Below are 15,743 nucleotides of genomic sequence, written 5' to 3'. Positions count from 1 at the left end.
GCTCCCTTGCTTTCTGGTGGCACATCTTTGTGTCATCGGGATGTTGGTGAAGATACCTTTCTTGGAGGAAATTTTTCTGATCTCCGCTGAAAAGTTTCTTATGCTTGATTAGACGCACGTCTTTCCGCATTTAATGCCCCGAACACGCGTTTCTCCACGCTTTAGCAATACTTTCATTGTTTCTAGAGGTAATCATGGCCACGATTTTAGCCGCATATTCCTTTACTTATACACCTCATTCTTCTTCTTTTATACTTCATAATTTTTCAAACTCTCTCAACTTTTCTTACTCAATTTTCTCCTGCTTTCACTCTTCTTAAACCTTCTTCTTCTTTAAAGAATTCTTACTCCCTTCTGCTAACCATGGCCTCCTCCTCTAAGAATTCCATCTCTTCAAAAAATAAAGAAAGCACCGATGATGCTGCCCCTCCTGCGGTGAGCACCATTATCTATAGAAGGCTCAGTACAACCAAGGATTTTGAAGAGAAGTTTTCTTCTGTTAATTTCTTTCTTCTTTCATCCGTCCTTCAAGAATTCCTGTTGTGAAGGAGGACTGTGGTTGTCATGATTTGAACATCATCGCTCCTGATCTGGTGGAGCGAGTAACCATCCCTAAGAAGGGTTTTACGTACGTTTACATATACCCCTTCACTTTGGGCCCATTCTCATTGAGCGGGGGACTTGACCCCATAATCCTGGAGTTTTGCCACTAGTATCAAGTCTACTTGGCACAGGTGAGCCCCTCTGTATGGCGGATGGTAGCCTGTCTACAGCAGTTATGCTAGGAGATGGGGAAAGACCTCACCTTCGCCCACATGAAGAATCTTTACTCCCTTAAAACTTTTCCTGGGGGAGTAATAAACTTTATCAAATGGTCACCATACTTTTCTCACTAGCAAGGATGGTGACTACGACTGTAGACGGATGGAGCGGTTCGTTGTAGTTGCCACCAGGGACATCATCCCGGCCATAACTCCATATTTCCCCAAGTCATGGACTCCTACACGTAAGTTTAACGTCTGTCTCTTTCCTGATTAAAGGATGTTTCATGTTGTTACTAATCCTTCTCTTTTCACTATTTCAGCAACTCGGTGGACAACACCAAGGGTAGAAGGCCTGGAACAATGGGTCCAGAAGATTTTGTATATTACCACACCTGAGACCCGTCAGTGGAAAGAACTTTCCCTCAAATATGGGTGGAAGGCCAAAAATCATGGTAAGTTGATTCTCTAACTAATCTTGTTTTTACCTCACGTGTAAGAAAATTGTCTAACTTCTCTTTCTGTTGAATTCAGGTCTTCCGTAGGGCTCTACTACCGTCCCCGAGGAGGACGTTTTGACTGATCCCGAAGATGCAGCGAGGTTGCTGCAGGAGGCTTTCACCCAAATGGGAGCCATAAGACGTGCTTCCGATGCAAGTGCAGGTGCTTCCTCTCGGAGTCCCGATGTTCCTCTACAGTCAAGGGTAAAAATAAAAGGGTAAAGAACGCCGCACCCAAGCCAGTTGCAGTCATTGTGGTGATTGATGATGATGCGGGAGCCAGTGATGAATGGGCTTCCTTTCAGATGAGACGACGACCTTCATCAGCTCAACAGAATGCTCGATCTGAAGAGCTAATAACACCAACTGAGGATGACGTCCAAGCGCTCTAGGGAGAGTGTGATATAGTGGAGGATGCCAATTCTCGCTTCCGAGACCCAGTCGCTGCTCTCGATACTGTGATGCTGGGTACCGGGCCTCTTCCATCTTCGATTGATGAGCAACCAATAACTAGCACTGCTTTTGCCACAGCTACTTCTCAACCCACAATGCTATTAGCTTCATCTCATTTTTCGCTAGCCATGCCTTCACCACCAGCAACTGCTACATCATTTCCACCGATCGTAGACACCCAATAAGAGGATGTTTGTCACGCCCCAAAATCAAGGAGAGCGAACGACGCTCAACCGAGTAAACCCGACTGAGCAAACCTGTTAGATTTCATTCTACCCAAATTAATTCATGAATAAAGAGGAGATATACTCCATTAATCAAATTCTGAAAGTATATTGCATTATGACTTCCATTTCATTTCCATTGCAATTTCATTCATAATTTCCAAAATATTACAAGTTTATAGATTTAATGAAAAACATGTTTTGCCAAATACCAACATTTCTAGTTTCATTCCCAACATCAAGCACCCCCACAAACGGTCTACGGAGCCTCTAAGTACAACTGAAGAGAAATAAGGAAATGCCGACAACAAGGCTCCGGCTATACCTCAAAACATGATAAGAAAATGAACAAAAGATACATGAGGAACAAAAGGTACAGGACCCCGAATTGAAGTGGGGCTCACCAAGTCAGCTGGAAAGAGTATACCACTATCACTGATCGATGCAGCCTGCTGTGGAACCACCTGTATCAATTAAAGATACAGTGCCCCGGTAAAGGGACATTAGTGCCGTCGAATAGCACTGGTATGTATAGCTAAAGGTCCTCTTTCAAAATAGAATAACCATATAAGAAAAGAAAACATAGAAATAACAAGTCACAATCAACTATATCCAAAAGTCCAATTGACACATAATGATTTTTAAAGTACGAAAATAGTATATATATTTTTTTGTCTGGGAGATCATTAGCACCGATATACCACCATCTATGTTAGAACGGAGTCCGATCACGCCCAATCGGCTAGGATATTCTTCCCACGGACAATGTGGTCTGATATGGTGATGCAAAAGAAAGTTGTTACAAGAGTAATACCACCATGTGCACAACGTGGTATCCAATCTCCACCCGATCAGCTAGGCCGCCTTCCCACATATGCTGTGTGGGTTGGCTTTTTCTTTTCCAATTCATAGGTACCAGTTTCATCCCAATTTAGGGGAATAATTACAATTTCATTAATATTTCAATTTCATCCCAAATGAGGGGAATAATCACAATCCACCCCTACACCGACACGTATACTTTCAGGTGTGGGCCTTATGACCCACCCTTCCTCGATTTTGCAAATGATACTCCCAAAAATATTTTTAGTTTGATTTACACACCAAGGTAATATAAATAGAAATGTATTCATCTCAGAATCTTTCACATTGTATAGATCTTTATTAGTATTTTCAACCATTCATACTAACAATATCTCCTTGGCTCTTTGGGCCTTTCACAAGGTTCTTTATTCGTGGAACGATGGCAGCATTTCATAGTTTACACTTTGACTTCATTTAATTCCAAGGATCATCACAATTACCAACATATGGAGTATTTCGAAAATCATATACCTCAAGCTTATTTTAGTAATGGAACGTTAAACACAAAGGATTCTTCCCAAAGAAGGGGACATACCAACCAACAATAAAAACACACATCAAAGTCATAAACAAGTAAATACACCAGTTATTCTTGAATTACTCTTTTCCAATCACGACAATGTACAATTTCAACTCCGGAGTATGTATGAACTCGAGTCACATTGGATGTATTTATAAGGCAAAGCATTAGTTAAAATCATCCACTTATGGGCATGAATTGAGTACCAAAAGCTTTTAGGCAATTCCATTTTTGAAGTCATTTTAAAACAGTTGAGTCGAGGCTCATTTCATAATCCTTATTACATCTACGCATTTCCTTGGTACTATTAGCAACAATTATAACTTATATTCTTGGCTCGTTGGCCACACTCTATTTCCCCAATTCACTTATTTTATTTCTAAACATCTTAATAGATTATCCACACCAAGACATACTCAATCAAGACATTAGCTACACGTAGGAGCAATTAGGAGTATTAAGCATATCGAGTTTTCTTCACCCAATTGGTATACTAGTTTTCATTTAAAAATACATCTCAAAGCCATACCATTTTAATAAGCAAACCATACTTTGAACATCTACCTTTTGATATAAGGCTCATTCAGAATAATCAAGTTTATAGGGGATAACCCGGAATATAGAAATTAGGGATTTTGAGTCGACCATACTTAAACTTATGGAAACATTATGGAATTTAATTCCGAGAGAGAAAGTTTAGCCAACATACCTTGTTGAGCTTTTCTTAAGTTACTAGAACGCACCAACACCTCTAATAATAATAATCTATAGGGAGATAGCGAAAATTTGTTAATAATTAGAAAGATTCCCATGACGTAACTTTCTTAGGAATTTTATCAAACACCTAACATGTAAAATAGACTACAAGGTTCTATAATGGAAATCCCTTATCCCCTCAACCAATTTCAACAAGTAACTGCCCAAAATAGTTTATTAATCCCACATACTACAACTTAGTGCCACATGCATGACCTATTTCCAACCCCACAATATATTTGGTCTTATAAACTCTTTCATGAAAGCTTAGGAGTAGGACTATCTAGCTTCATTGATTCTTGAAGACTTGGGCAAGATTGGATGATTAGAATGCTAGGTTCCCTCCTTCACTCTCTAAAATGCTCCTACCACTCTCTAACTCTCTAGAAAATCATCCCAAATGAAGCCTCAAATGCTATTTATCAAAATGGGGTCGGGTTAAAAGATTAGAAAAATGGACCCTCCGACTCGGCTTTTCGATCGCAGAAGTGGCCGCACAACAGATGTGTGACCTGCAAAATGGTCGCACAATTGATGCTCAGAACTGGGATATTTATGGTTGGGCTAGTGGCAGGTCTGTGGTTGCGAAATGCTCCTCTGACTTGTTCTACGGTCGCATAATGCACCGCATAAAAGTCCTCAACTAAGCTCGACTTCTGCTTCACTTTGTGACGGGAGTGCGGTCCGCATATCGATTCTGCAGCCGCAAATCGGACTGCAGAATTGCATTCTTCTGCCAAAACGTTTCCTCAACACCTTAGTGCATTCTTTAACCCAAAAAGTCCGAGTCGTGACGAGCTTACTTCTGAACACTTTAGCCTAACTCGGCACCACAAAACCTTAAATTACACAGCGAAATTATCCGGGGCCTTACATTCTCCCCTGCTTAGGATCATTCGTCCTTAAATGAGAAGCAAAGTTCGACCCAAACACCCAACATGACTTACCTCTTTTCTCACATACCTCAAACCCCCAATTTTTTGACTAACTCCCAAATTTTCCAGAATTTTCGGCAGAGTCTCCCCTGTAACTGGGCCTATCCACCTGCCAGAAACCACCAAAGCTATCCTAATAACACATCCGTAACCAAGCAACTTACACAATATACCAATAACACAAATATTCCACATAACTGCATTACATTAACATAAACGACATCTGGACTTAAGATGCACATTTTAAATCATAACACACAGAAAGTACCTCTCGAATCACGACCATATGATATACAAATAAGCGAAAAATACTTTTCTTTCCATAGCACTTTCGGCCTTCAAGGTGACTTCCTCGGCTCACGAACCTTGCCATAGCACTTGGCGGAGGGCATTCTCTTTATTCCACAACATTTATCTTTGTTTAATCTAGGATTACAACTAGCTACCTCCTAATAAGATGACTACCCATTAATTCCTCCTTCAATAGTTCCCACCGGAACGATATACAAAATATTTCCAATTACCTTCTTAGACATAGACATATGAAACACTAGGTACATGGAGGGCAATGAGAAGGAGACATCACACTCATAGCTTGGCCCATTTCTTTCGAGATTTCCATAAATTCCAAAGTGCACTACACCTACTTTACCTTTAATAACAATTCACATAGTATCTTCATGGAGAAAATATTGAGAATAACTTTCTCACTTTCTTTAACTCTAAATCTATATGTATGACACCCGATTTAACCATTGGCGACCTTTAACCATTATTCTATGATGGGCTAGAATGAATATGACTATAGAGTTCCTACCCAATATGATTGATCATGGAATGACGCTTCCTCTTTGGCATACTTTAACCTACACCCTCAATAGATTTACCACAAACAGGAACAACGAGGCTCGAGGCTAGGTTGGAATTATTCAAAAGTCCATCAATGTGCTGAGCAGAGTTTTTCATGAGGTTATATATCCTAAGAATCATGAAACTTACTACTGATTACGGTGACATGATTAATCATTGTGATTACACCATTGATTTGACAAAAGGGGCATAGAGTTAGCGAGTATAACGGCAATAGAAATCATTAAGGAGGAATATTCAAGTACGTGACACCAATCATCCTCTAGAGTGTAGGGAAGATGAATTTATCAAAGATGAGAGTATTCTAGCACCTTGAATGAGATATGGGTTTCAAAATACATGAAGTTTAATTACATTCCTAACATTAACTGTGATTGGTTACAAGTATTTTGGTTATAAGTACTTTACTTTATGTTTTGAAGATCTAACAAACTTACGAACCTGTTACATATTTACAAGACCTCAAGATCACAAGGTTCCAGGTTAGGACTCATTGTGGAAATATGATTCAACTCTTCAGAGTGGAAGGAACAGTTGAGGGACCAAGTCCTTACCAGTTCCCGAGGAGACTGCACGAAGTCAACTTTCCAGCTGGAAAGTTACTGCCTGCACACGCTACAGTGCAGAATAGTGCTGCAGCCAACTTTCCATGGAAGATATTTTACCTACCTTGCTTGCATCATTGTAAGTGATGTCACACATGTATATATGCATCCAAAGGAGGTAAAACAAAGATACTTGAACACTTATTTTACTCAAGCTCACTCACGTGACCATTCAGCTAGCAAGTTTCAAGTGCCTCAACAACAAAGAACAAGGCAACTACGGACCAATTCCCACATCGAGTTATTGTGTGTCCTTAGTTGAGTTGTAACTTTGTAATAGTTCTTAAAATTGTAATTCCTATATAGCTTATTTAGAAGCACTTTATAGGAATATCTTTGTAAACCTTAAACCTACAGGTTTAATTCTTGGCTAGAGTTAGTCAAGTTTTAAAGTCTTTGTAATAGAGTTATTGCAAAGTGGCTTGTAATAGGTGCATTACAAGTTAGTGAGGGATTAAGAGTTTAATTCCTAGGTTGCATAGGTTGTAATCTGAAAGTTGCTCAGCAGTGAAGTTGAAATCCTACAAGGGTAGGTCGTGGTTTTTTATCCCGTTAAGCTGGGAATTTTTCACGTAAAATTCTTCCTGTCATTTAACTTCTGTTCGGTGTGTGTGTGTACTGTCGAACCTGATAGAGAACCTGGTTCTATGTATAAGTTGGTGGACCCATATATTCTATCAATTGGTATCAGAGCAGGTTCTTTCTATCAGGTTAACACCTAGAAAGGATCCTCATGGCTGCTTCTCCAAACTTCGAAGAAGGCCAGTTTACGTACAGACCTCCTAGGTTTAATGGATAATACTATAGGTGGTGGAACCTATAGACAAGAGGGGTTGCTCTGATGGTAAGCAACCTTCACTTCCAACCAAGAGGTTGTGAGTTCGAGTCTCCCCAAGAGCAAGGTGGGAAGTTCTTGGAGGGAAGGATGTCGGGGGTCTATTTGGAAACAGCCTCTCTACCTCAGGGTAGGGGTAAGGTCTGCGTACACACTACCCTCCCCAGACCCCACTAAGTGGGATTATACTGGGTTGTTGTTGTTGTTGTTGTTGTTGTACTATAGGTGGTGGAAAACTAGGATGCATGAATTCATCATGGCTGAAGACTCTGAGTTATGGGATGTAATATGTGACAGACCCGTTGTCCTTACAAAGAACCTTGGCGATCCAGCTATAGCCATTCCAAGACGAGGAAAGAATTCAATGATGCTGATAGAAAGGCCATAGAAAAGAATTTTCAAGCAAAGAAAACTCTTGTGTGTGGTATTGGCCCTGATGAATATAACAGGATATCAGCTTGTCAATCAGCAAAAGAAATCTGGGAGGCTCTTCAGACAGCTCATGGGGGAACAACTCAGGTGAAGCAATCCAAGATTGATATGCTTACAACAGAATATAAGCTCTTCAGAATGAAAGATGATGAATCCATCAAAGATATGTATACTCGATTCACCTCCATCATCAATGAGCTTCACACTCTTAGTGAAAGTATTCCAAGAAACAAGCTTTTCAGAAAAATCCTTAGTGTACTGCCCAGTTCTTGGGAAAGCAAAGGTAATGCCATTACAGAGGCTAAGGACTTGCAGACACTGACCATGGATGAACTTGTTAGGAACATGAAAACCTATGATGAAGAAGAAGAAGGACAATGAAAGAAGAGAGCCCAAGAGGGAGAAGAACATGGTCCTCAAGACGGACAACAATGACTCAAGTGGTGAAGACAGGGACATGTCTTACTTGACAAAAAGTTTCAGAAGATGGTTCGCAAGAATGGAGGCATTCCAAAAAGGAGAAGCTCTAGCAAGCCTAGAAACTAGGATCTCTGTCATAAATGTGGCAAGCCAAGACACTTTATCAAGGATTGACCCATCCTAAAGCAAGATCAGTATTATAACAACTTTGACAAAGCAGCCAAGAGGAACCAGGTTCCTGACAAATGCTTCAAGAGAAATAATGATGCTGGCAATGTTATAAAGCAAGCTCTTGCTGCATGGGGAGACTCCTCTAGCGAATCTGAAGAAGAAGACGACCATGGTAGTAGTTCAATGATGGTAGTGGAAAATGAAATACATGAGTATGATTCAATCTTTACTCTAATGGCTCAATCTTATGATGATGAAGATGACGACGGCGAAGAGGTAAACTTTCTGGATGTTCAGAGAAATCTGAAATCTTACTCTCCTAAAAAGCTCATGTTATTAGAAAATATGCTAATTAATGCTTACCATAGTCTTATCAATGATAAAGATGCTTTAACTATAGAGCTAGGGGAAGCTGAACAAACCAGAGATGACTTATTAGTCGTTGTAGTTGATTTGAAAGAAACAATAGAGAACCTGAAAAGAGAAAAGAATGCCTTAGAAGAGAAAATTGCTAGTATAGAACATGAACGAGATGATTTAATGGTAGTTGTGGTAGACATAAAAGAAACCATTAAGTGTGCAAGTACAGGAAAGGAAACCTTGACTGAGAGAGTTGCTATCATTGAGCAAGAAAGAAATGACCTAGTAGTGGTGGTAGTATACTTGAAAGAAACAATTGAGAAATTTAAAATAGTAAATAGGCTTGGAAACTCTGAAAAGGGAAAGGGAGTTTCAAGTGAAGAACACATTAAGCTTGAAAATGAGTTAAACTTGATAAAGACTAGTCTATGTGCTGAACTTGTGAAAAACAAACTGCTTCAAGAAGAACTAGGGAAAGTTAAGAGTGATCTTGAGAAATCATTAAGTGGACCTGGTCCTCGGATGCTATCACTGCCATGTACACCAACTCTGGGGGATACAGGCAGGGGATTGGGTTTCAAAGGGAAAATATTCCCTACAACCCTCATAGCAAGTATGTTACTGTACCTGACAATTGCTTTGTACCCATTGTGGCAACAATGGCACCTCAAAGAATTGCATGTCCAGGGTTCAGTCTCATCATAGAAATAAAGTCTTTGCTGAGAGAGCAACTACTACAAGAGGACCTAGTCTGTCAAATAGGAAACCATCAAATAAGAAATGCATTTTTCCTGCTTGGACTAAGAGAGCACTCATTCATCCCTTTTCTCTTAACAAGGGACCCAAACTTGTTTAGGATCCTAAATCTAACCCTTGATTTCCCTGTGCAGGGAGCAGTGAAGGGAAGCAGCCAATAATGACACATGAACAGTGGCTGCTCAAAGGACAGGACTGGAAATACAATCAATTTTCCTTCACTAGAGAGCCCTACAAGGAAAGAGTGTATGGCAAAAAAGGGGGTACGCTCTAGGAGTTGGAAAATTTGTGTCAAAGGAAATAAGGTGGAATGCTTGTCCAGGATATGCACAATCTCAAATCCTATGACTGGTAAGGTGATATTGTAGCCAAAAGACCCAAGAGTACGTATGTTGCTGTGATTGAGCTTCTACAGAGTGAGACATAAGTTTGTTGGAAGCTGTTCAAGACAATACTAAACCATGGGACAAAAGTCTGGAGCATTGCACGTTGTCTATCTCTAAACAAACTGGATCTAAAAACCTGGTTCGTGGTCTGATCAAGTTGAGTAACAAGAAACATGAAGTGTGCAATGCATATGCAAAAGGAAAGCATGTTAGATCTTCATTCAAGCCCAAAAAGGGGCAGACAATACTTCAGAACCAATGATGAGATCTTTCAAGAAACTATGGCTTTTGTCAAAGAAGATTCACGTACCGATAGAAACAAACATGGCTTGCATCAGATAAAGTCATGGAACATGTTTGGATAATTCCATAAGTGGATGAACGCTATACTCAAAAAAGAACTACTCAACCACTTAGCTTAAAGAACACCACCTCAAATGGAGTTGTTGAAAAGAAGAAAAGGACTCTTGAAAAAATTAGGCACGGTCAATATTAGTTGATGAAGGGTTTGCAAACATCTTGACCAAAGCTGCTGACTCAATTGAGGATATATGGTATAACTGTTATGTTCTAAACAATGGGAAGAGACAGCCTTGAAATTCTGATGATAGAAGAGATGGACGAATCCTCCTGACATACTCATCTTAAAAGAGAACAGAAATACCGATCAAGGTAGAGAATGCCCATTGATTCCAGTAAGGAACCAGGTCCCGCATCTACAAAAACAAAAGCTAAAAAACAAGCTATTAGAAAAAGGCTTTTGCATAGAGACATCACTGAATCACTCATGTATCTCACTGCAACTGGACTAGACATCGTGGTCAGAGTTGGGTTTTGTGCAAGGTCTCAGTCAAGTCCAAATGATTCTCATCTGAAGGGTGGTGTAAGTATTTTGAGATATCCTAGAATAACACAGAACCTAGTTCTCTACTGTCCTCCAAGTAATGGATAGGAAAAGCTCACCTGAATTGGGACATTCTCTGAGTTCCTATCTTGTCTCATGAGGCTCAAGGAAGCAGAATTCAATGACACTCTCAATAGCTAAAGCAGAATATGTATAATCAGCATCCTGTTGTGGACCAAGCAACAAATTAGAAGAACTTAAGTCCAACTCAAGAGGGCCAAATACAGTGACTGTTGAAGATAAAGTTGCAGACATCTTCACCAAAAGCCCTAGGAAAAAAGCATTTTGAGAAAGATTGCCTTGCACTGGGGGATGATAATACCTAACAGAGAACTTGGTTCCTCATTATTGGTTATGAAAGTCATAGTTAGGTAAAAGCTAGCTAAAATATTTTCTGGCTAAGTCTAACTCACCTATATACCGTTATAGGTAGATAAGTATGGCGACTACAGAAGCAGATGCTGCAGTGCATGATGAATAAGGGGATAAAACTCACTTGCCAGACCTATCAGGGAACCTAGTTAACGCAGGTTTGTAGATTCTTTGTTCTTTCATACACAATTTAAAATGAACAAAAAACAATGCCACATTATCATCAGCATGATAGTCTCTTTAAAGTCGTGTCTCTTTAGCCAATACGTCACAACCCAAACATCACTCCTTTTCTAAACGATACATCTCCCAAGAAAAAGGGCACCACCGTTTCAGAACGGGTCCCTCATCATAATTAAATCAACATCACAACCTTTTATCTTCCAAACTCAAATTCCCTATTTGTCTTCTCTCTTCTCAAATCCACAGTCCTTCGAGAATAATCTCATCATGTCTGAAAATCAAGCAACCCTCAATATGCTTGACAATACTGTGATTGAGACCTCACCAGTCAGTAGTTCAGCGGTGAACCTCTCTCCCAACACAGTCACTAGTCCAAACCGTAAAAAAGAGTCTCATTCACACTCTACTCCCTCTTCTACCCACTCTGAGTCCACTCTTCATCCGAGCAAGTCTGAGAATGTTTGTCCTCTTCCAGTCTCACCAGTCAAATAGAGTTAACAGGGTAAATAAGGGAATCTCATTCAGGAACCTTCAACTCTATCCATGGATGAGCACTTGAGTGAAAATCTAGTGATTAGTCATGAAGAGACTGAGATCACCATGACAAGTTGTGACTCTATAGGTATCACTCCTTCGTCTATTGAAATCGCCATGGAACCACAAGAAAATGAGGGAATAGAGAATACGTTTTCCATTGTGTCAGAAGGGGTCATTACAAAGGAATGTGCAGGAGGGTCTGAGCCTCAGGGGGGAAAAGATAGAAGAAGAGGGAGCAATTGTTCCATTTGAACAACATGCACAAGATGATGCTACTGGGGTCCCAAATGATGAACCTGATCCCTCAATGGAGGATCCAGGTCAGGAGTCATCTCCCCAGGTCAGTATTGATCCTGCTCCCTCTCCCCACTTCAATGCTGAGCCTTTGAATATGGTGGTGCCTGAGACGAATCTTGACAATGTAGAAGACGCAAATGATTTGGTTTATGCTAGTTTTATCAGGGCTAGGACTAAGCCAGCGGTAACTTCAGAGCCACATCCTAAGCAACCTACTACACAGTTGCAGCAAAAGGAGGTTCTAGAGTTTGCCCTCAAGAAGAGTAAAAGGAGTCGAGGAAGGAGAAGGTTTGTCAAAGATGGAAAAGTTGTACAAGCAAAGGATGTTCCTGTAGTGGATGTGGATGAGGAAACCAAAGAGGAACCTAGCTCCCTGACCCGCAAGACTTTAAGGAAGAAGCACTCTCTCTCTCAATCCAAGAGGCACACCTCTAAGGGTGCTGAGAGTTCATCCAAGAGTGTTGTTGCTGGTTCCAGTGAAAAGTTGGTAAAAAATTCCAGTGACAAGACAGTGAAGGGCGTGGTAAGATAGTGAAGGAGCATGGTGACAAGTCTGATGAGGAAGAAGTGGAAAAATCTTGTGAACATAGATAGAACAAGTCAGTGGAGAAGGAAAAGTCTATTGGCAAGTCAGTGAAAAGAAAGAGGTGTGATGATGATGAGTAACCTGGTTCTGTCAAGAAAGGAAAAATGAGTGGAACTCTGAGGTTTAAGAAAAGGAAGTTGGGGAATCAGAAAGTGTTGTGGGGCCGCACATTTGCCTCTGACATTCTAGAGAGTGCTGGGATGAGACAATTAGTGAATATTTGTGATTCTCAACAGTGGACCAATTTGTTTACAAGTGAGGCTCCTATAGTGTATAAGGATGAGGTGCGGAGTTTCTACACCAGCCTCTTCATAGTATATGGTGATCAAATCTATGTGTTAGTAAATAGGGCGGACATAGTGATGGATTTTGCCCTATTGGGGTCAATTCTGGGTGCTCCTACCGAAGGAGTGTCATCCAATGTTTTAAAAGGCGGGGGCATGAGGCGAGGCGTTTTACCTAACACGGGGCGAGGCGTAAGCCCCGAAACATGGGGCGTAAGTCCCATGGATCTTTAATTTATAATTAATAAAATAAACTTAAAATTATTTTTAAATCTAAAAATTACATAATTCTTTTAGAAAATTCATACAAACCAAAAAAATAAAGAATTATTTATAATTAAATGAACTAACAATAAAAAATATACTAAAAAAATGAGATACATATTAACAATAAGTCAATAATGTTCTAACCCAAATAACAATTCATATTCCAAACAAGATAAGCAAAAGGCGTCGATCATTTGTCAGAAAAAAATGAAATAAAATCAAACTAGTTCATGGCAATGATCTGAAGTTTGAACTATAAAGACAAACATTATAGATGCCTTTAGAATATATATTTAAAAATATGAGAGAGGTTAACTGTCTAGTAGTTTAACAGTAAAGAATATTTAGTGCAAACAAAAGAATTTGGTCAGAGATACATTGGTATCATTGTTAAGAGCACAAATGGCACTCATCTTCCACAAAAAGCAGAAATGCACAAAAACTATATCATCTCTCAAGTCTCAACAGTAGCTTTGTAATTATATTTCTATGTGCAAAGTGCATCTCTAAATACTCAGCAAGACTTCATAACCCTCTTTGATTGAAGTCACAAAAGTTGTTGCTCCTCCATATACATGCCTGCAAAATATATTTCATATTAAGAAAATAAAGAGTTTTATGAGAGCTAACATTGTCTAGCTTCAAAGTTTAAATCCACTTGCCTCGGATTAGAGCAGTTTTGTCAAAAAGTCTCAACAGTCAAAGTCTAATCAATCGCTATAAAAAATGAGGTCGCCGTCCATTTCATCATTAATCTCCACTTCTTCTAATCCTTCCTCACTCTCAAGTAGCACTGATTTTTCTTTGTGTAGATCTAAAGGAAAAAGGCAAAAAAATGTAAGTGTTTAACATAACTTCATAAAGTACTAGTAGATAGTAGTACACTACACACTCACCTGAAGCCTTCTGTTTTTTGTTCGATGGACTTAATTCACTTGTACCTCTTAAACTACCAACATCAATGATAGATTCATGTGTAAGGTTATTTTCATATGCAGTAGGTTGCACCATTCTAATGACATCAATATCAAATAAATTCTCTTCATCAAGCCAAGAAGGATCTTCAGGAAGCACGAGATCTTCTTTTTCAGTTATCCATTCATCATCAGAATCAATTTCATCAACTAGAATCGGATCGACATTTTGCATTTTTCTTTTGATGCTCCTTTCTCTTAATCTAGTATTGTATCTGACATAAACTAGAGCATTTAATCTATGATGCTCAAGTCTATTTCGCTTCTTGGTATGAATCTAGCAAATATTAAAAACCAAAAATAAGCTATTATAAAAACAAAAATACAATAGTAGAAGTTCTAGAAAAGCATAACTCTTACCGACTCGAAGGTACTCCAATTTCTTTCACAACCCGAGGAGCTACATGTGAGACTCAAGACACGAATCGCAAATTTTGTCAACTCTGGAGTTCTACCTCCAAAACATATCCACCAATCTGTCGGAGATCGTACTTTCTTAGAATCCATAGCTAACTGACTTCCAAAATCCCCTCTCAAGTGGTCATATGAATCTAACTGAACATCCACTTTAAATCTCACTTCATAACCCAACATTCTTTCCATGCATTGGAACAAACCTTGTTTGATTTCATAATTATTAGAAAACCTTTCATCAAATCGCAACCGAGGATTCAAATAGTATCCAGCAGCATGAAGTGGACGATGAAGTTGGTTATTCCATCTATCATCAATTCTCTTCCAAATGGGACCATACTTTTTTTGGTTGGATCCACAATTTATAGCTATCTTTTCCTTAGCTCTGTTCATCAAATCATACATATATCCCATGCATGGTTTTTCCTCTGAATCTACTTCCCTCAAAACACTCACTAAAGGAGTAACACTCTTCACACAATAAGCAATATAAGGCCAGAAGTTTTGATCAAACAAAATTGCGGCTCTTGTTTTCACCCCCTCGTGTTTCTTAGCCCAAGTAGATTTATTCCAAGTTTCAGAAGAAAACATAGATCTAAGGGCTTGTTTTTGCTTTTGAATGCTTTGAAGCGTGAGATATGCTGTAGCAAAGCGAGTGACAGCAGGACGCAGTAACTCATGATTATTTGTAAATGACCTCATCAAATCTAATACCCAAGTATGCCCATAAATAAATCTCACCGCTTCTTTTGCCCTTTTAAGTGTTTCTTGATGAAGTGTTAACTTTCCTATATCTTCTAACAAGAGATCAATACAATGTGCAGCACATGGAGTCCAATAAACATGAGATCAAGTTTTTATTATTCTTTCTCCAGCATTCACAAAATTAGAACCATTATCAGTAATTATTTGAACAACATTTTCTTCTCCAACTTCATCGATAATTTTATTTAAATGCAATGCAAGTATTTCACCACTTTTAATAGAGTCAAAGGCATTAATAGATCTCAAAAAGAAAGTACCGGCTGGACTATTAATCAAAAAGTTAATAAAACATCTACTTTTTCCATCTGTCCA

The 15,743-nt window shown here is 39.2% G+C and overlaps 1 protein-coding gene across 1 annotated transcript; it reads right to left on the bottom strand.

The window, feature by feature from the left end:
• Window positions 1-13,988: 13,988 nt before the first annotated feature.
• Window positions 13,989-15,512, bottom strand: LOC104221514 (uncharacterized; the record flags this gene model as incomplete). The annotated part of the gene is made up of 3 exons (XM_009772584.2): window positions 13,989-14,092; window positions 14,175-14,529; window positions 14,613-15,512. Coding segments are annotated over 3 exons (1,359 nt in total), but the record flags the coding sequence as incomplete, so codon positions are not given.
• Between the last annotated feature and the right edge of the window lie 231 nt (window positions 15,513-15,743).

The sequence above is a fragment of the Nicotiana sylvestris genome, chromosome 5 (assembly GCF_000393655.2).
Source record: "Nicotiana sylvestris chromosome 5, ASM39365v2, whole genome shotgun sequence".
NCBI classification, from domain to species: domain Eukaryota; kingdom Viridiplantae; phylum Streptophyta; class Magnoliopsida; order Solanales; family Solanaceae; genus Nicotiana; species Nicotiana sylvestris.
The sequence above is the reverse complement of the archived record's forward strand: the minus strand, read 5'-3'. Positions and strand labels throughout refer to the sequence as shown.